We start from the raw sequence: 27,837 nt of genomic DNA on the forward strand, positions 1-27,837 counted from the left end.
GCACGTTACACATTTCCTTTTGTCCAATCGAATGTAGCGTTGTTTAATGTCCGCAAGATTCGAATGAAAAATCTATCACGGACAGGAAAGTAAACAGATGATCATGGCAGGAACGCAGGTTATTATCTTCCACTTGATGTTATTTGTAATTCAAAAGTCATTAATATTGCTTAGGCTTGATGTACCGTACGTTATGAATTATATACTTCAAATGATTATTCAATATTGTTTTAAACTACTTTTATAGTAGATATTAGAGGAAATTTAACTCGATATCTACACATGACTAAACTGACTATGGGATAAGTTATGCTATTCTAACCATTCTATAAGAATTGATGTTAATATTTCATAATCATTATGTCTATATGATGATGATTATGATATGCAGTAAATCATGTTTATTGTATACACTTGTAGATTGTTAAGTAGAGAGGTTCTTGCACATCATTCCACCTTTGGTCACAGAAATGTCATACTGTTTTGTGTATATCTACATTGATTAAATTTATGACTAACAGTATACAGTTGTTGACTGTGTGGAGGGCAACAGTGGATCAGTCGGACTGGCTCGCAAACTGTTGCCCAAGGCCCGGGGCAACAGCTAGTTCACTTTCCGAGCCGGTCCGACAGATCAACTGTTGCCCTCTACATAGTCAACAACTGTTTTGTTATACCCCTTCTAATCAATAACAAGTTTTCATGGAATGTGACATCACCAGTCAACAGTCTTTTTTAACAGTTCCAATCTAACAGTTCCAGTCCAACAGTCAAAACAACTTTTTTTTCTTATAGAGTTATATAGAAACTGTTTTACAGGGGTATAACAATAGGAATAACTTGTACTTCTCAGATCTAATTTTATTAAAAATCACAATTTCATCAAAAACATTTATTTCTTATTCACTCTTTTTACTTGATGATTTCATCCACCTGTTATATTGGTGCATGGCGTTGTGTATAGATGGATTTACAATATTATAATGAAGTACAATATATAGTTAATTCATATTGACAGGAAAAGAAGATTCCAGCCCTAGGCAAAAGTCGATTGCCGACATTTAGTGCTAAAAAACGCGCCCGAAGTCCAGATGAGGTAATTAATCTGGTTAGATAAAAATGACAATGTGCTATAAAATATCACTAAAGATATATTCACCATACAACTTGTAACAAGTTAAATTTAGTTGTTCAGCATAGTTGTTTTTTAGTTTGATTAATGTCTGTTTTTGTTCCTCACTGCTTTAAAAATATTCCTAAAGAAGTTTGCTTATATTCATTTAATAATTGTTATTTTCTAAAATAATATCAGCATGTATTATTGTGTGTGTTTGCAATAGCTTAACCATGTTAATGGTTGTCACATGAATCACAAGAAATGTGATTAGCATACATGTATTTACATTATATAGTTTAGAAGCATATTTATTTTCACTGTCAGTCTTGATCATGTTGCACCTTTTTTACTTAGAATACCACACGGCCAGTTGCTACTGAGAAAAGAAGAAAGTTACTGAGTGCATCTACAGAAAACCTGCATGACAGAAGTATCCAGTCAGCTGGTAATACAAGCCTGAATCGTAGCTTCCGTCCCAGTAACAGCACAGGGAGCTTACGAACCAGCTCCGCCCTCAACAAGACAACAACAGCTGTGGTCAGACCCACAACTAAGCAAGGTCAGATGCAAATAAAGATCAATTTAACTAAGCTAAACAAGCTCTATTGAACGCATTCTCCATTATTTTCTTTTTTTATTGGAAAGGTTTATATACCTGCGGGCTAATATCAAAGATAGGTAAACTAGAATATTGTATGCATATTTTTGAGTCATTTTCAACTTTAAGTCTGCAAACTCTTTGATTTATTGGAGTTACTGAAAATCAAGACATTTGATTTATGATTTGATAGCATCAAAACCAGGTGTTGGGTCAGCTTCCAAGTCAAGTGTAGGGAGCAAGAAGCCACCTGTGGCCTCCACTGTTCCAAAGGCAGCAGGTATTTCTCATGAAAACTTTAAACAATAAAATATAAGATAAAATATGACATTATAATAGTTTGCAATTTTATACAAAATGTTGTGAAGTATTCTGCAAGAATTTTATGTATAAGTGTTTGTATGTAGGAAACAAAGCTAAGCGTCCAGCATGGGACTTGAAAGGTCGCTTACAGGACATGGAGGAGCTGTTAAATCGACAGTCATCCAAGCGTGATAGCCTGGAGTCACAGTTACAGGACTACAACAGTCGCATTGCTAGTCTGGAGTCGGAGAAAAATCGACTCTACGGAGACGTCCAAAGCAAGGAGCAAATTGTTCATGGAGCCTCAAAAAAAATTGAAGAATATCAGAAACAAATACGGTAAAGATTTAAGCAACAGCACTTTAAATGTAAATGATTCCTTTGATTTTAAATATTGGTAGAATAGCATTTTCAGTCTTGTAGAAAATTAATAGAAACTTCATATTTTGTGCTTAAAAAATTGTAGACTTTCTGTACTTGGATTTGCACCTACTTTGTTGAAATGGTTTCATGATATGCATGTACTTTCATAATGTATTTCTATGGTGTTCTCTTGTTTCAATTGTTTCAATACTGATACAGGGAACAAGAGGCAAACTTTGAGCAGACAAAGAGGAAGCTACAGACAGAATTAGATAGCATCACGTTTCTGAAGGAGAGCATACAGAGACAGAAGGAGTCACTGGAGGGGGAAGTCAGTGCTAAAACTGTGGAAGTCGCCGGCCTCAAGACCACTGTTGCCGAGCTCCAGACCGCTCAAGTGGGCATAGCCGCCCAACTTGACGCCACTAAGGTCTGTAATTGCTCTGTGATGAACTTTGGGTGGAGATTATATATTGTAAAAAAAAAAAAATTATTGTCTAATTTTTCTATTATGAATTTACTGATTTAATTTCCGAGATATTACTTATTTATTTAGTATGTCTTTTCCACAACTTATCATTTTTACAAACCATGAATAAAAGCTGTATAATATACATGTATATTTACATATTGAAAAACCATGAAATTTACCCCTTTCAAAAAGACTGTCAATACCTACCTATAAAGAAAAGGACAATTTTTTTTTTAATGGTTAAGTCTTACCTTACAGATCAGTTTAGAACAGTCTGTGAGTGCAGGCAGAGAGAAAGACAAGGAGATCTCTGAACTCAAACAAATGATGGCAGCCATGCAGGATACAATAGAGAAATATAAGATCAAGGAACAGGAGCACGAGACCATGAGGAGGAAGCTGCACAACACTATACAGGAGCTGAAGGTGCTATATCTATCAGACCTTTTTATTAAGATAAAATCTTAATTTAGGATCGTCCTTACTACTGTAAATTCCTTATATTACCTGAGTACTTAATTCCGCTATCCCGCTGGTTTGTATCAAATCGCATGAATATAAAATCGCAAACGTGGAACTTTTCTCCTTATTTCTTATAGTTTTCAACTCTCAGAAAATAATGGCGAGATTTTAAAATTCGCGAAGGATGCTTCTTGTGATTTTACGCGGATATTATTTCTTCGCATTTGATTAGGAATCTACAGTAGTTAATGTCTCACCTTTTGATCTTATCCTCCTAAATTGAAGCATTTGCTGATGAAATGTTAGCTGAAGCTGGTGTGCAGGTCATACATCTATCAGACATGTTTATAAAATCTTAACTTTGAGTTGTACATTTCTACTGGAAAAGAATATCCTTACTAAATTATACCTCACTCTTAATCTGATCCTCCTAAATTGAACCATTTGCTTTTATAATATTAGTTGAAGCTGGTGCATGAACCTCTTTATTTCATGAAAAAAATTCAATGTTAAGGTATTCTTCTAAGGAAAATAGGGAAAAGAAATTAAGACAAGCATATCTGAAATTTTTGAATTAAATTCAAGTGAAAATGTCCACTATTGTAATGTTTGACAGGGAAATATCCGGGTGTTTTGTCGAGTGAGGCCACTGTTAGGAGAGGAATTACTAGGAAGTGACGGAACGATAAACCACATGGCCTTCCCCGATGCAGACTCTAAAATACTAGAGTTAGAAAAAATTTCTGATGCAGGTCTCAATGAGGTAAATATTCCAGGTTTTTCCTGTTTACTTTTATATATGACCAATACGTACAGTAAAACATACTTAAACCAAAGTGCCAGGGAGGGGCTATTTTGCTTTGTTATGCGTAATTTGTTTTATCTGTCTCAAGTCTCAACATGTAATAAAGTCAAAAGGAATGAACATCACTGTGCTGTAAGGGTCAATTCATCACAAGCGTGTTTGCTATAACTGTGTTTTACTGTATTGTAAGGTCTTTGTGTGTCCATTTGTCTGTTCGTCTTGTTTATGGATTTTTATTTTGTTTCCATACAGAGCTGCCTGACAGCAAACAGAAAAGGAAACAATAAGTATGAGTTTGCCTTTGACAAGGTATTCAACCCAGACAGCACACAGGGACAGGTGTTTGAGGAAATCTGCCAACTTGTACAGGTAAATGTCAGCAAACTACTGCAGAAGGGGAGGGGGATCTGTAAATTTATTCATAATTATGCATTCATTTGATACAATGTACAAATGTTCCTTGCTCTGAAAGTGCATCACAAATATTGTGGAAATTAATCATAGATAAGAGCTGTAGAAATATAAACTTGGTTTGGTGGGCAGTTTAAAGTTTATAAACCCAGAAGCAGTTTTTGAATGAAAAACAAACTGTTCCAACTTACCGGTACATTTAGCTCTATTATTTAGTTTATTTAAGTATTGAAATCTTATTTTTTGAAAGATATAGTCTCATAACTGCAACGGTGTGTGCATACAAATTGAATAACGCGCGTTAGCGCGTTATGAAAATTTGTTTGCACACACCGTTGCAGTTATGAGACTATATCTTTCAAAAAATAAGGATTTAATGCTTATATTTACAGTTTTTTACATTCTTGCCTTGTACGCAAATGCGAATTATACCTCAAAATTACTGTACTATCCTATGGGTAAGTTTAAATTAATGGAAGAGCCACTGTAACAGCCACAAGCGTGATCTTTGATTTTCGCTTGTGACGTTGTATTTATCAGCGTTCATCGTTTGTGACGTCACAATTAAAACTCGTAAATTAACCTTTTAGTACCCTTTCTGTGTTATGGTGCTATATCTGCAGTAGCTTTACATGCAAAATATACGTGGAGTGTAAATATAAAATATTATTAATTTTCAATAAGAATAATATTTTATCTTAAAACATACATGTACTTAAACGAGAGAGAGAGAGAGAGAGGAGAGGAGAGAGAGATGAAATGCTTACTATTGTAAATGATGCAGCAGTATGAAAAGTTTAACCTCACAATTTTATTTTGAACAGAGTGCCCTGGACGGCTACAATGTCTGTATTTTTGCCTATGGACAAACTGGTTCTGGTAAGACCTTCACAATGGAGGGACCCTCCCAGTTCAGCCCCGAGCAGACAGGGATGATCCCCCGTGCTGTGGTGCAAATCTTCGAGAGTACGCAGGACCTAATTAGCAAGGGCTGGCAGGTGAGATCCTTGGCAATGTTTTTTATTTAAGGAAACAATTTTTACTTTATAAATACATGTATTTGTGAAAATGTTCAAATGATTTTTACTTTAACACTATAAAAAGCCAAAAAAAAGTATTATTTAAAAATCCTTGTTAAACAACAGTACATCCTTACTCTTCCAATACTGTAGAATATCATATATCCGGTAATTTTCACAATGATCTTAATATACGAACTGCAAAATATTGAATATGCAGAAATTGTAAAATTGTATCCTGTATTATTTTCTATAAGACACTTTTAAAATCGCAAATATTGAATGATGCAATTAAAAATAAAAATGCTACATATTTTCCCCTTTTCGCAAATTTTATGACACAAGAAAAACATGGACATATGGTAATTTGAATGTTTTCTGGAATTTCAAAATTAAAAGTCTGTTAGGGCATTTTCTACATGTACAAGTATAAATGTCCATCCTTTTCAGTTTTCAGTTTAGTCAGTTAAGTAATAAGAATATCAGAGCCTTAAATTAAAGTTTGTTTCTCTCTCACTGTTATATTATTTCTTTCAGTATGAATTTGAAGCTTCTTTCTTGGAAATTTACAATGAGACGATCCGAGATCTCCTAGGAAACAACAGCGATGACCAGAAACATGACATCAAAATGACAGGCTCCGCTGACAAGAAGGATGTCATGGTGACCAATCTGACCACTGTCATGGTTACATCAGAGGATCAGGTCAGCTGATTAAATATTACCATAGCTATCATAATAGAGAGAGGAAAAATTCTGCACTTTTCAATCAAAATTGATTACACTTTTGTAATGAATGATAGATTGGGTTTTCTGTATAGTTGAACTTTTAATATCTTAAATATCATGGATATGTACCTTACTGTGTTAATTTATGCTGTGAAAACATCTGCAGGCATTTAATTTTGTGTTTGTGAATACATAATGTTACAGTGTCAGCTGGTTAAGAAATCTGCTAGATTTCGTATCTATAGTACTGTAAACCAAGTTTTATTCGCGCCAACTTTATTTCGCGATCAACTGCCGAGAAACTGGTTCACGACGACTAATGTTCACGACCAAGCCTTATCCAGACCTGTATTGTTATAAAAACTATAGAAAAGGGATTGGTTCGCAGCATGAAATATTCGCGACGACAAGGCTCTCGCTAACCTCATGAAACTTATTACAAGATAAAAATGTGTTATTTTTACACAATGTTTCTTTAAAAGATATCACCAAATATCAAATTTATCATCTCAACGAGATGTATGGTACCCAAATATTTTAGATTAGTTTCATTGAGAATCTGCCTTCTGACATTGAAAGTGATTGAAGTGAAAATATAATACGGGGGTTAAAATAGTGTATAAGGTATATCTGTGACATTATGATGTAACTCTGTCCACAGGTGCATGAGTTGTTACGAAAGGCTTCACACAACCGAGCTGTTGCTGAGACAAAGTGCAACGAGAGATCGTCTCGCAGTCACAGTGTGTTCAGACTCAAGATCTCAGGAGTCAACAAACATACCCAAGAGGCTTGTATAGGTAAGATCACACACAAGACAATCTGTCTTGCTATAATCTCAATATAAACAGGTGTCAATATGTCTCATTGCTCATTAACCCTTTCACAATATGGATAATCATTTTAAGGGGAGAATGATTTTAAGAAATTCACTGAATGCATTTCACCAGTACAATCATGAAAGTGTTAAACTTGCATTGGTTAGGTCATAAAGAAAAGGGACTCTTCTTTGTTAGTTTAAATTTGAAAATAATAACTCTTTGCAATTTCTTACCCGTAATACTTATGATTATTTAAAAAAAAAAAATTTTAATTAGAATATCATTGCTTTAAGACCTAGATATACTGATATACATGTACATGTTTTATATTAATTTGGTACATATTCTGTTGTTTACAGGAACCTTGAACTTGGTGGATTTGGCAGGAAGTGAGAGATTAAAGGACTCAGGCTCTGAGGGGGCTCGGCTGAAGGAGACTCAGGCCATCAACAAGAGTCTGAGTACCCTCAGTAAAGTCATCATGGCCATCGCAAACAAGGTCAGAATCCAATCAACATTTACACTATATTACAGCATAAAATGAATATGAAGCAAAATCTGATTAAAAATACTGGATGTTGATATATATGATGTAGCATATTTAAGACTCATGAATTTGGTATAAGTACATGTGTGTGTCAGTCACGGGATAGAACTGTACATGTTTGGAAATAACCTATAAATTTTATGAATAGAAAATAATTTTTTTGATGTATTGACTAAAATAAGAGACTACCTGTAGATACAAATGCTATTTGTACTTTGACAGGATGGGTACATCCCGTATAGAGAGTCCAAGCTGACCTACCTCCTCCAGAACTCCCTGGGGGGTAACAGTAAGACCCTCATGTTTGTGAACGTGTCCCCCAAAGAGGAGTGCTTCCAGGAGACACTCAACTCCCTCAGATTTGCCACAAAGGTATGTGTCTACTCAATGATGTGTCTCGGGACAAGACTAAGATACATGTATTTCTAATTGGTAACCAATTCAAGTTTAAGATAAACAAAAGAGTTGTGAGCTTTGAATTTTTTTTAAAACTTGACAACTGACATTAAAATTATGGTGGAACTTTTAGAAACATCTTCGTTATGCATTTTAAATTTTGATAAATTTTAACATTCAAATTTTAGTGGACCTTTAAAAATACCTTTGTTTTGCGATTCCTTTTCTTCAAATTTGAAAAAAAGTTTTTATGCTCAAATTTTAATATATGCTTACATGTTGTCATTTTTTTTTCATTTACAAATGTTCCTTTATATTTTCAGGTCAATCAATGTAATATTGGCACAGCACAAAAGAAGGCAAAATAAAGATGCTGCATATTATTTAACTAAATATAATTATCTACTGGAATATATTAGAATTGTGAATTCTTTAGTTTAAAATGTAAATTTGCATGTCAGGCAAACATCCTTGGAAAACTACAACAAATGATTGATGACTCTAACAAATTTTTGGGAACTCCATTAATCAACCAAGTTTTAAACATGTACAGTTTTCTTTAGATTTTATGTGTATGAACCTTGCTTACCAGTAAAGACTTTTAGAGAAACAAGATGGATGTAGAAATTGTTTTAACTTTATCAGATGATTTTAATAATGAACCTGTATTCCTGAAATTTGATATTAAATGTAGTAGGAAGTGTACAGACTTGTCCTCAAGTACAATTGATAGACGTACATCATTTTTGATGTACATTATTTTCTCTTTTTCTTTTCTTTCTTTCTATCCCTCTGTCGTATGACTTGTGTCATCAAAACCAAATAAATCATTTTAGACAAGCTAAATGTTGTTGATTTATATTTAAATATTTAACTCCATTTTATTAACAATAAATGGGTTTATATCACTTTGTATCCAGATCTAACTCCATATTAGGTATCAACGAATTGAAACCCCTCTGTATATAATTATAAACGTTCCGTGAGCAAATCATTCAAAACACAAGACAAAATACATTATTTGGTCGTTGAAAACAATTTTATTTCACCTTTGCATTAATTAACATTAACTTGCGTACATGTTTACCGGTTTTCTGAGAAGTTGGAGCATTTGGTGTTTCTAGACCGACGGATAATGCTAACCTCAGGGAACATAGCGCGTGAGTTCGTATTTTGGGTTCTCAATATTCTTCATTCTTTCTTTAAAAAAATGTTTTCTTTTAATATGTTGTACTTTTTATTTTGCTTGTTGTTTTAGAGAAATTTTGGGGGGGGGGGGGTTGAAGATTGTTATCACAAATAGATTACATAGAGTACATTCTTTTATATTTTGAATCACTTCAAGGACAATGCGCCATAGTGTTCCATAATACATTTATCTTTTCTGCTCTGGGATATGAACGAAAAAAAAAATCCTTAATTTGATCGAATCATTTTGTAATAACAATTCGTTTAATTTTGAATACCTTAAATAATGAAACTGGCGATATAGTTCAAATGATTTAAAAGATTTTTCTGGTAATTTTCCGCGTCCGCGAAATCGCATGTATTTAATGTAAACAGCGGGAAACAAATGGTATGATAAAAAATGTCCACAAAAAAACAACATCGTTATGGTATATGCTTCTCAAAATACTTTAAAAATGTTTCGTTTAATTTTGTTTGCTTGAAACTACTTTTATGAATTGAGGCTTCTTATTTGATAAAGTTGCATAGTGATACTTTTCTTTAAAACGCTGCCTTTCATCTCACCGAGGAATGTGGCATATAGAGTTTAATATATATATTTTTAATACTTAGGTTTGCCTACTGTGTTAACGACAAAACGAAAAAATGTTAGTTTTTACCATTGAACACTTTTATTTTGCAACGTGATTGTATAGATTTACAAATGTCTGTCTCTCTCTAATCTATGGTGTTCCGATGGGGCCACTTCGATCTTCGTACTTTCGCCTCTAGGGCGAAGATGCGAGAGTGCGAAGGCGAATGAGCGAAAGTGCGAAGATGCGACGGCGAAGATGCGGTGGCGAAAGTGCGAAGGCGAAGTAGCGATACTACTATCGCTCCTTCGCCATCGCAACTTCGCACTATCGCCTTCGCCTTTTTTGATTGCATTCAGCAAGTCCCGGTCGATTACATACATTGATAGAATTTGATGAAGGCACCGTATACTACTCGCGCTAGGCCATCGTTCTTACTATGTTTACCAGTGCTGGCTACGCTTAATCATTTTATTCTAAACATAAATGTAATGCCCCCTCCCCCCCCCGGGAAATTCAATATTAATAAATTAACATAGTGAACGGGGAGAGGGGGTCCGGACCCCATCCCCCTGGAAAATTTAATATTAATTTTATATAATAAAATTTCCAAAAATATGCCTCGGACCCCGTTCCCGACAAATACAATTATCGCTCCCTCGCCTTCGCAACATCGCCGACGCATCTCCGCACTTTCGCCAATAAATTCTAAAAGCCATTCTATACAGTAGTATCGCTCCTTCAACTTCGCACTTTCGCCTTCGCATCTTCGCCGTCGCATCTTTGCACTTTCGCCTTCGCAACTTCGCACCCCCATCGAAACACCATACTAATCTCTAATTTAAGCTCGTTCTCCCGACCTCTTCCCATTCTCATCCTCTCTCTTTACAGAGGTTTATATATACCTTCATACTCTTGAATGACAGTTCTCATTGCCTTTTTTTACCTGTACTGATCACGGGTGAACATGTATAGTTTTGATTCCAGAGTTATGTTTTGCTTCCAAATACACCAACAAAACTGTCAGAATTGTCAACCAAAGAGTATTGCGTTTTGTATCTGCATCAAATTGAAAATACATGTATATACCAGGTAAATAAGTTATAAAAAAATTGACATATTTGGCGTTTTGTGTCTGCATCGGTAGCCTTGATACTGCAAGTAAGTCATGGTATGAGTATGAAGCTAGACGCATTTCATGACTATCTTGCGGTATCAAGGCTATCGATGCAGTGTTACAACGCACTTTGAAAAATTACGCACTTTGAAAAAAAAATTCAAAGTGCGTTAATTTTGGGACCAAGTCAACGCACTTTGAAAAAAAAATGATTTTTTTTCAATGTGCGTTGATATCGTCAATATAAACGCACTTTGAAAAAAAATGTTCATGGTTTAGTGAAAATAGTTGATAGGTTTACATACAATAAATGATTGTTTTAACCTTGTTTAGCTTAATGTAATATATTTAAAAAAGAATTCATTGCATTCTCAGCTAACTTGATAAACCGTTTCTAGATGAGAACTTTTTCTTTTCTAATAAGACAATAATTTACACAGAAAATTCGGGAGGTTTGAATTATCCAATATCACATAAACTTCATCGCTTAGCAACTGCATTTACCTTTTTTGGGTATGCAGCAAATTTACCTCTTATCTAGTATATTGGGCTATGCCCGAATGAATATGATTTATATATATATGAATAATGGAGATCAATGTATAATATATTTCAACTGGCTTATTGCAAATATGATGTGAAAAAAGGATACCTTAGTTATGTTTATAAAAAACAATATGATCTTTTAGAAGATCAGTGCGAGAAAATTAACCCACATCCTAATGTTTGTTTTTTAAGTTTATAATAATTTAATGTTCGTTAATGTTAATATCCTTTTATTGAAGTGATTTATTTGATTAGAATACGAAAAAAGGGTTACTGTTGAAACACATAGATTCTTTAATTAACATACTAATGGAGAAATTATTGTTTGGCCAGGTCGTTTTTTCAATAACACTGCTTGTACTTATACAGAACATATTTCTTTTTTCGATCTTAAATATATACCAAAAGTTGCTGAATATCATGTTTTGGAAGGAAAAATGAGGGGTAGGGGACCTTGTTCTTGTAATCAATTAAATGATGAACTGGTATTTGACCTGTATCTTTGGTTAACCCCCACCCCCATCCCCGTTCTAAATACGTTAAATTAGATTCACGAGTGTTCACAAATCATCATACTATCAACAAATTAGAAATTCAGTTCCAGAATTTGTGATATAAGAATATTTTTTTTCAAAGTGCGTTAAGAGTGTCGATACTAAAAAATGTTGATGTACCTTCATAACACACTTAAATTTCAAAGTGCGTTGATTTTGTCCAAAATTTAACCCACTTTGAAAATTTTTTTCAAAGTGCGTAATTTTTTCAAAGTGCGTTGCCACAATGCAGACACAAAACGCCAGATATGACAGTTTCTTGATAACATATTTATATATTTCAATTTGGATTTTATTGTGCCCGCATTCCGTACCTGATTACACGGCATCATTTAGGACTATACTGCGCTGTGCTACAAGAGTCACAGAATTCATTTTATCAGTCATCTTTACAGCAGTAAATAAGTATCATGGTACACCTAAGTATTCTAATTAGTCATACTAACAATTCAAGGTCATAGCATGGCTATCTGGTTACACTGTCTGTATCTCTTCGGGTTTGTCTCATGTTTTGAAAGACAGTGGATATGTCTGAAGACTCCGTCCTCAAGCTTCCGGGAACTTCACACTTCCTGTTCCGGTTCACAGTGTTACTCCTTACATCTCTTCTCATGTTACAACGAGGACTGCTGTACCTTGAATTCGTATGATGGAACCAGAAACTGTACGTAAATATATATAACTTTTGGTTAATTGAGAGTTAAAATGAAGAATTTAGGGGGAAAACGTCGGTCAAAGAAGCCAATCATTTGTAATAAAATTCGAACACTGGACGTTTACGTCCTGGAGGTTCGTGAATTCACGATACTGACATAATAAAAAATTCGATTAAAGTCACTGTCTTTGGACGAGGAAGGAACTTGAGCATTGTACCTGATATCCAGATTAATGAGGCTTCCGGTTTAGCAGCCAGCCGGCTACATCCAGGGGTACTGTACACACACAATGACAGCGGGGACCGGGCGCGGATCTTTGCCTTGGACTCGGAGGATGGGCGGACGTTGGCGCAGTATCAGGTACTTCCGGCCGATCATCACGACTGGGAAGACATGGCCGTCGGCGTGTGTCCGTCCGAGGCTGGGTCCTGTTTATACATAGGTAAATAAGTACATTTCTGCACTGCAACATTGATCGGTTTAATGAATTCACCCGAGTCTCATATTGACACATAAAAAAAAATGAGGTGCCCGTGTAGGAAATGATTGTCACTATCATAACGATCGCATCACATTGTTTGATTTTTTCTGCGTCATGTAATTTTTTTGTGAAGTTTGATTTTTGACTGATATGACATGGTATAGCTTTTTATGCTAACTTTCATTTTTGGACAAATATATACACCCAGATTGAAAATTCTCATTGGAGCTTTCCTTGTTTGACGAAAAAATGAATGTCCAGACTGCCTACAATTATTATATCTCTAAAGATGCATGGTGATTCTTGCGGTACACGAAGATGGTGACATTGCAGGAAAAATACATAAGCGCGTTAGCGGGTTATGCAATTTTTTCTGCAATGATTGCTACCTCCATAACCCACAAGAATCATTAAAGAAATCATTTTATTGTTTATATTTACATCTTTCTTTTTACGAATTAATATATTGATTGTAAAAGCAAGTTAAATAAAATAATTAAATAAATATTAATGTACATCAGTGCGTTAGCAAAAAAGAAACAACCAAATCGTCTCCTAAGGAATTTGAGTCTGACATCATCATTCCTATCATTTCTTGTCATTTGCAGTCGTAGGTTTCGACCAATTGGTAAACGGGGCGTGTCGATATCCCCCCCCCCACTTTTCCACTTTTTTTTTGCAGCAAAGATTTTTTAAAAATTTACATACAAAAAATTGAATTCACATGGATTTGCCTCCCCCCCCCCCCCCACACACACACACACTTTTATGGGACCATGTAAAAAATTGAAATGAAAATAAGGAAACGAACAGTGAAATTGAAGTGAAAGGTATACCTTGCCCAATTTTTTTTCAATGTGCAAATGGTTGTTTGCAATGTTAATTATAGTTTTACACATCTGGAACAGATGTGCTTTCATTAACTATGGTTTATACAGATTAACGGCGTTAAAGAAAGTTTCACAGATTATAAATAAGCTAGGTTTATCGACTGTTGACTATTATATAGTTTACGAACGCTAAACTATAGTTTACAAACCCTAAACTATAGTTAACAATACTTTATTGTTAACTAAATTAGTTTACGAACTTTAAACTATAGTTAACGATTCGATAACTATAATTAACGATCCATTCACTATAGTTTTTATCTGCAAACCCATATTTAACGGTTGTAAACTATAGTTTACGAATGATAATCTAAGTTTATCTGTCTGAAAATAACGTTAACGATAGATTTTGCTGATTAATATAGATATAATTTACATTTGTTAAGTATAGTTCAGAGTTGTTAATCATAGTTTCGCAATCGTAAAATTATATTTATCAGATGAACTATGTTTTGCAATCGCAAATGGTTGTTTTCAGTGTCAATTATAGTTTTACACTTCTGAAACATATATGATCGCGTTAACTATGATTTACAGATGTGAAATAAAGATTATGATTATCGTCGTTAACAATAGTTTTCTGTCCGTAAACTATAGTTTACAACCGTTAAACCTAGTTTGTCGACCGTGAAACTATGATTATCTTATTATGTGAATTTGGCGTGCCATAGATATCAGTCCTGTTAGTTTTTTTATATTATAGCTATGAATTAACTAAAGTTTCCGAAAGAAATAGAGGGAATCATGCTTGGTATATGTAAATGTATATACATATGCAGACAACAATTTTAAACTATATGCATACATATACATGTAGTTTATTGTGCAATATCATTTATTTATTTTACTATGTCTTTTCTATTACCCATTGTCATAGACTAGCTCTTAACGGCAAAAATATTGATTCTTGGGAATCAAAATATGTACATGACAATTATTGTTGAAATTTTGATTCACAATAGTCTTTGTAAAGGACGGTAGTCTTGTCAGGAAATCTAAAGCATGTACATATGATTTTCCCCCTAAATTGATTCAGGCGATGTTGGCGGTAATTATGGTACTACGGGAAGTGTGAAGAACATATACGTAGTGAAGGAACCTGACGTCATATCCGGTGATGGAACATTGAACCTTCTAGCAAAGGTTCACTACAAGTATGGAAAGCACACATGAATCTTTATCATAAATATTTGAATGACTTAGTCCAACTCTCTCATCCCAGGTCAAAGGTCTGAACTTTTCTTTATTCAAAGTTGAGCGATCTGGTATGTGTACTGTGAGCGAGTATTAGAGGTACATATAATTTGGGGGTAGAAGGGTACTTTATCCTTTAAAGTATTTTGAATTAAAAATAAATCACGCAAAAGAGTATATTCATATGAATATCAACTTTATTTTCGACTATCTTCGCTTGCCAAAGATTTTCGGTCCACTCTGCTCTCCATAATTGGCTAGCACTAATGAAACTTTAGCCCTTTTAATACTTTGCCGTTGTTTTCATGGCACAAATAGCAAATGACAACTTTCCCTGTTAAGTTGAATACATTCACTATAGTAAATGATTATTTTTTGCGTAACATCGTAAAATTAAGGAACAGTACAGCGTGGATTTAGCGAACCCGGCCATAATGAATTCTTGACCGCTCACGATCTTCTTCTTAGCCTTAAAAAGTATGATAAACGTATTCCTGTTAACGTTAACACTCTTAACAAGTCTACATCAAGCAGTGGTAAGAGGACCGGAGTTTTCATTACATACATGTACATGTAGTTTTATCCACAAACAGTCTAGCCATATCATCCAAAGTCAGTTAAAGTGCCCCAAAAGAAATAAAAAAACGGCCGAGGATTTTCAGTAACGAAAATGCAGGGAATGTTTAAATTTTGATAGAGCAATATTTGAATGACCAGAAATTACACACGAGAGCCCTTGGAAAGAAGAGTTTATATTCTGCTAACCGTCAAACAAATGCAATGTAAATTTGGTAGTGAATTACGTTATCTCCTAGGATGATTTTCAAAACTTTGAATAAATTATTTTTGTAGCATTCACAATGGTCTTTCAGGTAGTAATATTTGATGAAGGTAAAATAACTATCCAATTAAAAGCAGTCGTACAATTGAAAATTTACTACAAATTCTAAAAAAGCCCATCTTTACACACACTTCATCTACAAAAAAAGAAGTAAAAATGGATTCTAAAACAATGCAAATTTTGTTATTCTTTACTTAGTCTCACATACTTAAGTAAACTAAGAACTATTCCAATATTTCCCTTTACATATCTTTTATGAGGATACTCTCAAGTTTTTGTATGATAAAATTCAACGCAGATATTTATTTTGAGACATGAACAAATGGTCCTCTTTGTAACGTAATTCACATTCATCCATAAATTACAAACCGGCATTTTTTAATGAACAAACGGAGCATTTTTACAATTTAGAGTATAAGAAATGATAACAAATTTGGCAATACCTTTGCAAATGATAACATAAAAATGTCTCAAAATTTTAACGAAACATCACATTAAGTGACATTTTACACACCTTATTAAATTTCAGTCTAATTCATAAGCTGTATATTCTGAAAGTGCAGAACTACCACTTATTACAAATTATTTCGCCAATATCTTTAGCGCCCACTTAAATGTGGTGGGATTAGACATTGTATTCTATTTCAAAATAAGTGTGGAAGATAAATCAAACAACGTAACGTAATTCACATAAAAACCAGGAAGTGTCAAATCAATCAATATGGAAAGGAACATTTAAAGTACGCAGGGTTTTTTTCTTAAAGAGTTTCTTTTACAGTTCTTCAAACAAATTTTGGGCCTTTTCGAGATCCTTTTCTGAGAATTTAAACATGTTTCTTGTCTTGCCCTGTTTTACAGGCTCGTTCAGTGAGCAAAGTATGTCACTATCAGGAATCCAGATCTTGTCTGCCTTTTCGGGCCATCTGAATGACTTTTTCCCCCCTGTCATAAAAGTAACATGATATTCCTGGTCCTCGTTGTCATATTCGAGAATTTTCCCGATATACCATTTACTTTCGTATATGGCTGCAACATATGCATCTACCTGATACAGCTCACCTGCGTTCTCAATATCATTAGCAATATGGTCCATTGCTGGCTCGTCTGTTAAGCTGTTGGTAGATGTGCCTCTCTCAGTACCTTGACCAGGACCAGAGCTCATACTATGGACTACCCATCCCTCACAAGCTGGTACCACATTTCCATTTTCAAAACATGCTTCACAGAAACAGGATGTGTCCCGAACAGCTATTTCACCTCCTCCTAGGGAAATAACAGCATGTACCTGTATGGTACCCTTTACTTGCTTTCCAACAAGATTTGTTAGTTCTGCATGAGCATCTGCACAATGAGATTTTGGAACAAACATGTATTTCAAAGAGCTATTTTCCTGAGTTTTTCCCAACTGGTAAAAATCATCTGCCGACTGAATAATTACTGAGTGCCTTTTAACGGCCATATCCGCAAGCCTCTTGGCCGTTCCTCCGACCCCGTCACAGGGTCCTTTCCCATGACCTGCCTCAAAATAAAGCCAAGTTGCTTTGATACCAGGGAAGATTGTATCATGCTGTGCTACTATTGAAAAGATCTGTTTGTTTCTGTATTGCGATGTTGGTGAGTCCGTCATATAGTGAACCATCTCAACATTTGGTAAGATCGCTCTCACTTCTGCAATAACCTGTTTCATTATCGCAAAAACTGTCGATGAAGTGTGTGATAGCTCATCAGAAACCACAACCAGTGATTTATGTTTCACGTCATTTCCCGTTTCCTCTTTTGTATAATAGATAACAACAGGGTGTAGCGTGACTGCGTTCTTGTCAAAATAGGCCGACTGAATTTCCTCAGCAAATCCACATGTGTAGTTCTCAGCGAAATCCATATGGCATATTGCGTGATTAGAAGGCAGTATTTCTTTTAACCTTCTAGATTGTCCATACTGCACCTTAACTCTGTGTACATGTTTTCTGAACTCTCTTAATTCTGTGCGCATCAGCGTGGTAAATTCTTCTCTAGGTCTCGCTGAGGTCACTATTTGCATTCTTTTGAAAGTTTTTCCTTTTCTCTCCACCTCTACTCTTTTCCACTCTGCAAACTTAATATTTTCTTCTGCCAAATTTTCTATATCACTCAAAATTTCATCATCTGATTTTTGCTCAACATAGGTATCTGGGTTTTCTGTGGTAGGCATACCTATTGTTTTCAAAGCTTTTAATTTTAGGACCATGTTTTGATGTCTTTGGCATAAACACGTTTTTCTGTTACTAAATTTGACGACACCGATATGTTTCGGCCTCATTCTTCTGAAAACCGTAAGACTGATCTTTGTGTTGCTGTTTTCCGCTAAAAACTTTCTGTGGAGATTATAAATGTAATCATTGAGAATCCTTTTCTGTTTGTGTTCCTTTCCATCTTTGTGGGCATCTTTCTTGCCTGGCAAACAGGTACTGTTATCATCTCTTTCCATGAACGACTCAACCTCTCTTGTCAATGTTTGGCGCTCAGAAATAAGTCGCTGTCTTTTTATATTCTTTCCTATTCTCGCTTTCAGAATCTGTTTCCTATGTACACCAAGACATGTACTAATCTGTCTTCCCATTCTATATTTGTGGATTAGCTTTCCACAAACAATTCCCAAAACAGTTCTCTGTTTGGCTCTCCCCTTCGCTTTCAGTGCAGAAGCTTCTGTGTCTCCAACTAGGCAGTTCTTAAAGAAAAGCTGTTTTCTAACCTTTTTTCTGGAGTTTGGGGTCATATTCAGACTGTTCACCTCTACTCTTGTTCTGCTTTTTGGTGTGCTTGATACCGCTGCAGTTTTCGAATCATTCTGTTTAGTTTGAGATTTATCAACTTTATCTTTTTATCGCTGTACTCTTTTTCTCAGTGTTGCATTTCTCAAACCTAGTGCCTTAACCTTTAACTCTAGTGTCTTTACTTTCTTATTTGCCCTTGAAAGAGATTTATTGATTCTTCTTTTTCGTTTCATCCCGTGACTATTATTTTTGAAATCCATTTTTACAACTAAATGTTGTCCATTGGAAGATGTTCTTGGGCTGACTTCCAGTTGTTGAATCGCATGGTCCAGGTTCATCATCGTTAGTCTGCATTTCAGTTTGAATGTGGTCATTACTGGAACCCATCTGAGTCTGCTGCACATATGCGCCCTCTTTTGCTCTCTGTCGATGTTTTCGCATGCTTTCTTTTATTCTTTTGCGTCTTTTCGATAGCGATTTTTTCGATAGTTCTGAAGTGGGCACATAATACTTTTTTACACGTTGAACCTCTTTTCTCAAATAATTTTCGCCTTCTTCAGCCTTTTTCCGCTCCCGATATTTCTTTTGACGCTCAGCATTGCTCATTCTAGTCATTATCTAAAATTAAAACAGTACTTGCAAATGTGTGTGAATTACGTTACACTATTGTGAATTACGTTACACTATAATAGAGGCACATTCCTGATGTAAACACAGAGCAAATCAATGTTTTATACTTATGATATCAAAGTATAACATATATTCGTTATTCTCAGAAACAAGTTCTATTAACATGATAAAAGATAAAAAAGTTTCATTTAGTCAAAAATAAGCATACTCACACTTAAAATGATTACTTCCACCACTCTCCAAGTCAAAATGGTTCCCGCGTGTTAACTTTATTCTACAAGTACCCGTATGTTAAGCGGTGTCAATTAAAAAAAGATACCTGAATATTTGGCTCCCAGGTCAAAATATTTTACGACATGAAGTAATTTATCATAACGTAATTCACTGTAACGTAGTTTACAGACTTTGCTTTAAAGGAAAATACGGAAGTAATTACAGCAGTTAAATGCATTGCCTATGCATAATTTTTATTGGGCATCAGTATGTACATCAGTCAAGATATTTAAAATTTGTAGCATTCAGGTACTGTCTGCAAGATCGCGTAACGTAATTCACAATTAAATGCAAAAAATGGAAAGTTTTCGGAATTTGTTATTTTTTTTCAGAAATGATATTTTTTGCCTCTGAATCATCATTTGTTCATTAATTCTTGACTTTGTGATTGTTGTTATCCTTTAAACCTAACCTTAAATGCAAATTACAATTTCACTATAGATCTAAGAAAATCGTAACGTAATTTACCGCATAAAATGGGACAGTCATATTTGGATTGCAATTTTTTCCCCTGTTTAATAGGGGAAAAACTATGAATAAAAATGAATTTTCCACCCCGTGATTGTTGTAACATACACTAATATGGCTCCCTTATTGGTAATTATAGTTTATATTTTCATGCCTGATTTCGACCACTCTTCTCTGTGACATCCGGTTTTGATCAAATTAGGCTAAGAAATCCTATGTTTTTGTACAATAAACGAGATCAACACATCGTTATATCTATATTTACAAATCATTCGTACCTTGACATCAGATTTAACACCCTCAGCAACTAAAGACGTATGGTTTTGTTTTCAAAAAACGCTTGTGACAATGAAATCTGGTATTGGGGCACTTTAACTGACTTTGGATGATATAGCATATCATTACGGATGTCTTGCAGTAGGCAAATTATTCGCAATTTGACGCCTTTTCACGGTCGACTGTACATATCATGTCCGGAAGCCAACCCAGCCGAGGTTCTGGTTCGATTTTTCTCATTAGTTAGGACATGGGAATTATATTTATAAACACATTGGACCATTTACTACTTAATTAAAAATGCACTGTATATAGATACGCCTAGGCACATGTTATTATCATGAATACACGCTAACTAGACTTATGCATCATACCAACACCAGTGAAAACAAATTGTAATTCAGTAATGGAATACCAGTATGTCTAACTAAACTTGGGTATATGTAAGACAATGGCTTTCATAGTACAATAAAACAAGACCTCAGCCGCTGTTTTGATGTGACAACATTTCTAATGTACTAATGTTTGCATATACAGTTATGTATAATGCTAACAGTTCCCAGTCATCTAAAAGTCCTGTTCATCTTCTGTTATAGCTGGAATGTGTACGACATAGAGACACTCATGGTGGATCCCTCTGGCGATGTAATCCTGATCTCCAAGGTACAGGGAGGGCGTGGTCAAGTGGGCATCATTCCATCAGAGGCATTCAACACCTCTCACAGTTCCTATAATATAACGAGCTCCCTCACACTAAATATTCCCAAGACAGACAATGTTGACCCTTTGGGTGGTGACATATCCCCCAACGGTCGAGAGGTAGTGCTCCGTACTCATCACAAGATCTATTACTGGATGGTCAGCAATGGCGAGTACCTTAGTACACTGAACAATACTGAGCCCACTGAAGTACCCCAGATAAATGAGCCTCAGGGGGAGGCGGTGGCTTGGGATGCCCGAGGGGAGGGGTACTACACCCTCAGTGAGAGGGAAAAACAACCACTGTACTACTTCAGGCGGCTACTCTAAATTGACACTAGGCCACTATTACTACACAAAGACAGAATACAAATGTCAAACTGTCATGGCATTTAATAATCATGTTTACAATGTACACAAATAAAAATAATGTAGCATATATATTTGAATAAATCTTTTCAATAGTTTTGATGCTGTTTCAAGCAATTTTTGTAATTACATGTACATGTATTTGAAACTGGTGTCATCAGTTCACAAGTAATTTCATTAAAGCTGCTGTGTTCACCTGACATGGCAGGTGATCATCACACAATAGGGTCATCGTGTCTCCCTACTCCCCCAGGATACAGGTGAGGTCACGTATAGTCCCTCCACCCATACAACAACCAGTGGTACAGATCTCGGAGCTGGGTGGGGTGAGCATCTTAAGAAAAACAGGTTAAGGTTAAACTCTTAATAAGACTTGGTAACATTTCAGAAATTATTAATGTCAGTTATGGATATCTGACAATAGATAAGGAGTTAGAATCACTTTGAAGTCCATTAGTACCTTGCAGTCCTATCTTGTCCAGTAATTCCTGAGTGTTTTCTCGTTTTTCCATCACTTCGATCAGATTGGTGGACTCCACCTGTGGTAGCTGTATACTGTTGTAGATGTAAATCTTGTTGTTGTATGTGGCGTACACAAAGCTAGGGTTGTTATCCACACCATACAGACCTGAAAAACATAATACAAGATAAAGTGAACAGTACTGTTATGTGTTAAAAATGTTTCCTATATCTATGTTAAAACTCCATCAAAACTTCTGTCCTTTATCAAATTCTTGTTCAAGAAGATTAAGAGAAAAACATACAAGCACATTATTTTCAAAAAAGATTGGAGTATAATAACAAGAATGTCCTCTATTCATGCAACATTTCACCATCACTGAGTCCAAAAATTTATCAAATCTTCACTGTTATTTCTATACAGTTCTTTTGTCAGTCATTAGGTGTCTTTGTGACCTGTGACGTGTAACGGTGGTAGCCCCAGTACCTGCTGTGAATGCGGCGACACTTTCCTGGAACTGGTACCTGACCACCGCTCTGTTGTGGTTAACTATGTACGTCTGACCGTCCCACGAACAACAAACCACTTCCTCCTTCCCATTGCCCTAGTCAAAACATGGACTTTTTCTTTTTAAATTATCATAACAGTATAGTGTAACATCTACAGGATAGCAAATAAACCTCAATGTATATATGCAATGTGGATGTGAATAATAACTTACTGTTACATCCAACTTTTTGAGAGAAAACAGCTGATGGTCAACTTGTAAAGACCATAAAATCTGTTTCTTTTCAACTAACAACAGATTTCCTGCAAAAGTGATTTATTCTTGCTTATTAAGTACCTGAATTATAATGGTTATATGCATCCAATTAACACATCAATTCTTTAAGAAAATTGATAGAAAACTGACCATCTAAAGTACATATTGCGTAATAGGTCCCCGGCTGTTTTGAGGTCTGTCTGGAGATGCCGCCAATGATTTCTGTAGAGGCTGATTGATTTGCTCTCTGGTCAGATTTCAATACTTCTTCATTGTACCTATCAAAAGCAGAGTATTTATAGTTCACTCAACTAGGAAAATGCAGACATAAAATCAATATTACGTAGGACACATCTCTGTACAAGCACATTAAGAATTTAATTTCCAGACGTATTCCAAATTTTTAGAAGAAAATCTCTTAATTATATACTCTCTCCACATACCCTTCACTGTCACTAGAGAGGTCGAGTTCTGACCCCTGTTTGAAGGTCATGGTCACGTATTCCCCTCCTGGCTGGGCCACTAGAAGTTCAGGATGACCTTCTTCTGTAAAGTTGACAGTCAGAGAACCAATCTGCAGAAAAAACAAGACAAAAACACAGAATATATATTTATCAGTATTGAGGTGGTTTTTAAGCTTTTATCTACATGTACATGTACTTCCCGTATTGGTGACATAAAAGTACAGGTACATCTTGAAACAAGATTGGTTGTACGAGTAGCGTACAGAGCCTCCCTTTACCCCAGGAAGATATTTGTAAAATTATAAATTACAATTGTGCTTTTAAAGAATTAAAAAAAAGAAAAAAAATGCAAGTGTATGCATCTGAGTGTGTGGGTGTGTGTGTGTGCGCATACATAGGTAAAAGTACACAATAAAAAATAGATTCCATCATATCACAAGTTCTTCCCTTTGAATCTTTACCTGTCCTGCTAGTTGCCATTTCTGTATCTGGATGAGGTTATTGGTGATTTCCTCTGTCTCTGGGTCCTGAACCGTGCTCCACCTAAAACATCGCACCACCCGGTCAGAGTATGCCACCGTCAGCTCCACCTTACCATCACCATCTGTAACAGCAGAAACCACAAAACTAGTACCGTACATGTACCACACAGCAGCAACCACAAATCTAGAACCACACAAAATGATGGTTTATATATGGTTCAGCACTTTGTTTGACAGAGGAACTTGTGAATTACTACCAAATTTAAAAATTCTAATTATATTCATCAGATACTGGTTGTTTCACTTTCATTTAATGAAACATTAAAATATACAAAGAGGCCGAGATCAATAAATGTTTTTGCATAAGTTTCACTCCATGAGACTGAAAACAAATATTACTTTGTCATGTAAATTCCCTAGAAAACACACACCGGATGAACAGAGTATGCTTGATGGGATACTTACCAACATCTTCGATCAGAAGAACTTTCCCATTGGCCGGCAGATGTTGATTGAAGGTTGGGGCTAAATGATCTCCAGCTTCCAAGTCTTTGCTGGTCTGTAAAAACATTGTTTTTAGAAATGACACACTATTACCATATTGTCTGGTTATAATATTTACATCAGATAAACTAACTTTAAGACAATCTCAATTACATGTACATGTATGATTTTGCAATATTCAAGGAAAGTTTTATGGACAAAAAAAAATTCTCCATACCTCACCAGATGAGTCTGCTTTTATGTCAAAAATGTTACACCATCCTTCAGCTGTCAATGCAACCAGCACATTCTGAAACACAAAGTATACTTGTCTATTGAATGACAATGAATTGCCAGTAAGTTTATTTCATAGAAAAAACCCCCAAAAAAGCGTTGGAATAATATTAAAAGAAGTTTTCATTCGGCTTACTTAGTGTTTATACTATTAAGATGGAAATTATCTTTAACAACTCAACAAATCCACATGATGCAAAGCAGTACATATACAATTATCACTTTATTCACCTTTCCTTTGTTGAAGACATCCCCAACTCCAATACATGTTATCTAAAAAAAAAAAAAGAATATTCAAAGCATATTCAAACCAAAGTTGAATTTTTTCACCACAGATGACATATTAATGATTGCTCATATATTTGAAAAGTATGTAGTGGACATATTGACAAAAATATAAAAGGATGCAGTTTTTCATAATAACTAATATATCAAAGTACTAAAGTATTGACGGGAGTTGATTTTATCGATTATTATTAATTTTAAAATCAACGATATGTTATTTTGCATGGCAAGTAGTTTCTAATCTGTATTTGAAGTACGCACATTTTCATAATAAGAATTCTCGAACTTTTCCGACAAGAATTTCAAGAAAACCCCATATGAATCATGTTAAGTAATATTTAAAAATAGAATTAATTCCATCAAACTATGTATCAGTAATCGAAATATTTCTAAAAATTGTACATATGTCTGGATCCTGGATCCAAGCAATATTGAACTTTAGTCTCGTTCAACCAAATGCTCGGCTGTCTCCGTTGATCTCCGACTACCAAGAGAGACTTTGTTTGTCGGAGATTTATGGATACAGCCAGCATCTGGTTGAACGAGTCTAAATTGAACTCTGGCGTAGGAATACATACAACTACAAAAATATCTAAATTGTTCGTACTATTTAAAATCTGACCATTTTCAAGGTATTTATAAATACGTTTCCTTGAAAATCAATGGTTCAGCATACAATACAGCGAATTTATCTGTTATTTTCAACATCTAAGTCATGTCAGCGGTGATGATTTGGGCTAGGTCCAAACACTGTTTCACTTTCGGTTTGCCAGAGTAACTGCATAGGAGAGTTGATTAAAATTAACTCCCAAAAACAAAACAGAAATTAAAGCATTTCCATGATTCAGCAGCATGTACAGTAATCACACAATATTATTGACAGTTTTATAAGCTGACTGGTACAACACAAATATAGTCAATGTTGATATCAAGCATTACAGCACAATGCCGTTAAAGAAATCACATTGCAGTTATGATAAGATGTTGATTTGTAATGAAAAAACGCTTTGTAAAAGCACATTGATTACAAACCATTCCCAGACTGGAACACCGCTTCCAAGGGGACTTTGAACTTCCCTTAAAAATTGCTAAATCCCCATCAGTGTTTCCAACTGCTAACTCATGCCCCTGTTTAATGAACAATAGAAAATTACATGTATTTTAACATACATGATATGTAGCGAGGTATTTCAAATAGCTAAAATACATCAAATAATTCTCGTTATAGTGATACCCGGGAATACCAGGTACATTATCGATCCAAGTCGTCCATCCAATTTTTTTTTAGACCGGGGGCTACAGATTTGCAGCTAATATATTTGGTAATACATATAAAAAAATATTCATTAATAAAAACCTCGTAAAGATCTGCAGTCTTGTTTGTTACCTGATCATTATCAACATCACCAAGTACAATAGCATGATTAAAAATGTTTCCCGAAAAGTCAAGCTCTATTCTCTCCACAAAAGAAACATTTCGCCACATAATGTTTTGGTTTATGGTATAGAAAAAGAGAAACTGAAAGTAGAGTAAACATGGCTGAACAACGAACCCGATTATAAAAAAAAAAAAAAACGGCCTTTAAACTTTATCATAAACTGTTTCTGTAAAATTTATATATAATATCACTTAACTATCTTTAATTTTAATTTGCTATTGAATCTCATAAAAGTTGTGGAGAGAGAGAGAGAGAGAGAGAGAGAGAGAGAGAGAGAGAGAGAGAGAGAGAGAGAGAGAGAGAGAGAGAGAGAGATGGTTGTAATGATCGAACGAGACCAGCAGATTCCTACCATTTAAGATGTGACATTTTTTTAGATTCTAAAGTTTTCCGGCTAAACAAAATATGTTTTTTGGGTTTTTTTTAAATGCGTGTCAAAACATCAGTAAATTAGGACCTTTTATGTGTCTCTAAGTCAGGGAATATTTTTTTAAGGGACATGGTCACGATTTTGGTCAAAAATTATTTTTTCAATATTAACGTTTATAATGCTTTAGTAAGGCATTTTTAATAAGCCACCAAAATTTGAATGTCATTTGTTGAGTTATGCGAGTTACAGAGTTTACAATTCCTCGCCATGTAAACAAAGCTTTTATTTACATTTTGAATGTTGAAGTGAAAATTGCAGTTTTAGACCTAAATGAATGTGTTAATCGTTAGGGACTGCTTATTTATGTTTAACAATAATAAGAATATAGACAAATCATCTTGAAAAAGATTTTTTACTGGTATATTGAACCTATGTAAACAAAAACAGGGCACGAGCCTTGTTTACATGACGAAGAATTGTGATCCCTGTATCTTGCTTAAAACTCATTGACGGGCACCCAAATTCCATTTGATCATTTGAAATGCATTCATAAAGCATTGTAAATAAAAAAAAAAAATGAGAAATAAGATTTGACCAAAATCGTGACCATGCCCCTTTAAAGGGGGGGGGGGGGGGGAGGGGGGATATTTGTTTTCAATACATTAAAGATACGACAATTTTGGAACAAGTTTAATATCAGTAGTCTCTTTTCTAAAAGGAAGTTAAACCCCTGTCACACCGGAGCTGCGTCCTCACGGCGATCCCACTGCGTCCTTAATTGATGTAAAACGCCAAGGTAAACGCAGTAGAGTCTCCTAAAGCGCCGTAACAACGCAACGGCATCTTTGTCTGTCACGGTGGGATCGCCTTGAACATCTTAGAACGCCATGCGACGGCGCGCACTTTGAACATGCACAAAGTACGCGCCGTGGCTCTGCGTTCTAATAAACACGCCGTAGAAGCGTAGTTAGGTAGCCGTGATAGCGCCGTAAGATCGCCAACAGCGCCACGAGAGCACGGAGTCCTTTGGGATCTCACTGCGCCTCTATCGCGCTCTCACAGCGCTCTCACTGCGCATCCACCGCGTTTGAACAAGTTGTTTTTCATTTGGCTGCGTTCACACAGTGACCCAAAAGAGCTGTTGCTGCGTTCATCGTGCTCTTGTGACGTTTCTTCTGCGTTTATACTGCGCTCCAACGGGCTGAAGCTAGCAGCCACTAACAGCAGCCAATAAAACCGTAGAAGCT

The 27,837-nt window shown here is 35.3% G+C and overlaps 3 protein-coding genes across 3 annotated transcripts; 2 read left to right on the forward strand and 1 right to left on the reverse strand.

Annotated features, from left to right (window-relative positions):
* On the forward strand, window positions 1-8,880 carry LOC128172348 (carboxy-terminal kinesin 2-like). The gene is made up of 15 exons (XM_052838153.1): window positions 1-118; window positions 1,019-1,096; window positions 1,472-1,676; window positions 1,909-1,995; window positions 2,123-2,357; window positions 2,601-2,811; window positions 3,112-3,279; window positions 3,932-4,078; window positions 4,373-4,489; window positions 5,356-5,529; window positions 6,088-6,255; window positions 6,941-7,079; window positions 7,460-7,599; window positions 7,870-8,019; window positions 8,367-8,880. Exons 1-15 carry the CDS (start codon window positions 98-100, stop codon window positions 8,409-8,411), a joined length of 2,085 nt encoding a protein of 694 aa, XP_052694113.1. The 5' UTR covers window positions 1-97; the 3' UTR covers window positions 8,412-8,880.
* A 233-nt stretch (window positions 8,881-9,113) lies between these two features.
* LOC128166350 (uncharacterized) lies at window positions 9,114-21,650 on the forward strand. The gene is made up of 5 exons (XM_052831463.1): window positions 9,114-9,203; window positions 12,475-12,684; window positions 12,855-13,118; window positions 15,084-15,201; window positions 21,079-21,650. Exons 1-5 carry the CDS (start codon window positions 9,179-9,181, stop codon window positions 21,509-21,511), a joined length of 1,050 nt encoding a protein of 349 aa, XP_052687423.1. The 5' UTR covers window positions 9,114-9,178; the 3' UTR covers window positions 21,512-21,650.
* On the reverse strand, window positions 21,557-26,312 carry LOC128166344 (KICSTOR complex protein ITFG2-like). Its single transcript, XM_052831450.1, has 12 exons — window positions 26,169-26,312; window positions 25,814-25,909; window positions 24,728-24,769; window positions 24,441-24,512; window positions 24,185-24,278; window positions 23,699-23,841; window positions 23,217-23,347; window positions 22,924-23,051; window positions 22,732-22,820; window positions 22,497-22,614; window positions 22,011-22,178; window positions 21,557-21,884 (listed from the first exon to the last, which is right to left on the reverse strand). The coding sequence occupies exons 1-12, from the start codon at window positions 26,265-26,267 to the stop codon at window positions 21,817-21,819; spliced, it is 1,248 nt and encodes a 415-aa protein (XP_052687410.1). The 5' UTR covers window positions 26,268-26,312; the 3' UTR covers window positions 21,557-21,816.
* Window positions 26,313-27,837: the final 1,525 nt, after the last annotated feature.

Source organism: Crassostrea angulata, chromosome 1 (genome assembly GCF_025612915.1).
Source record: "Crassostrea angulata isolate pt1a10 chromosome 1, ASM2561291v2, whole genome shotgun sequence".
Lineage (NCBI taxonomy): Eukaryota > Metazoa > Mollusca > Bivalvia > Ostreida > Ostreidae > Magallana > Magallana angulata.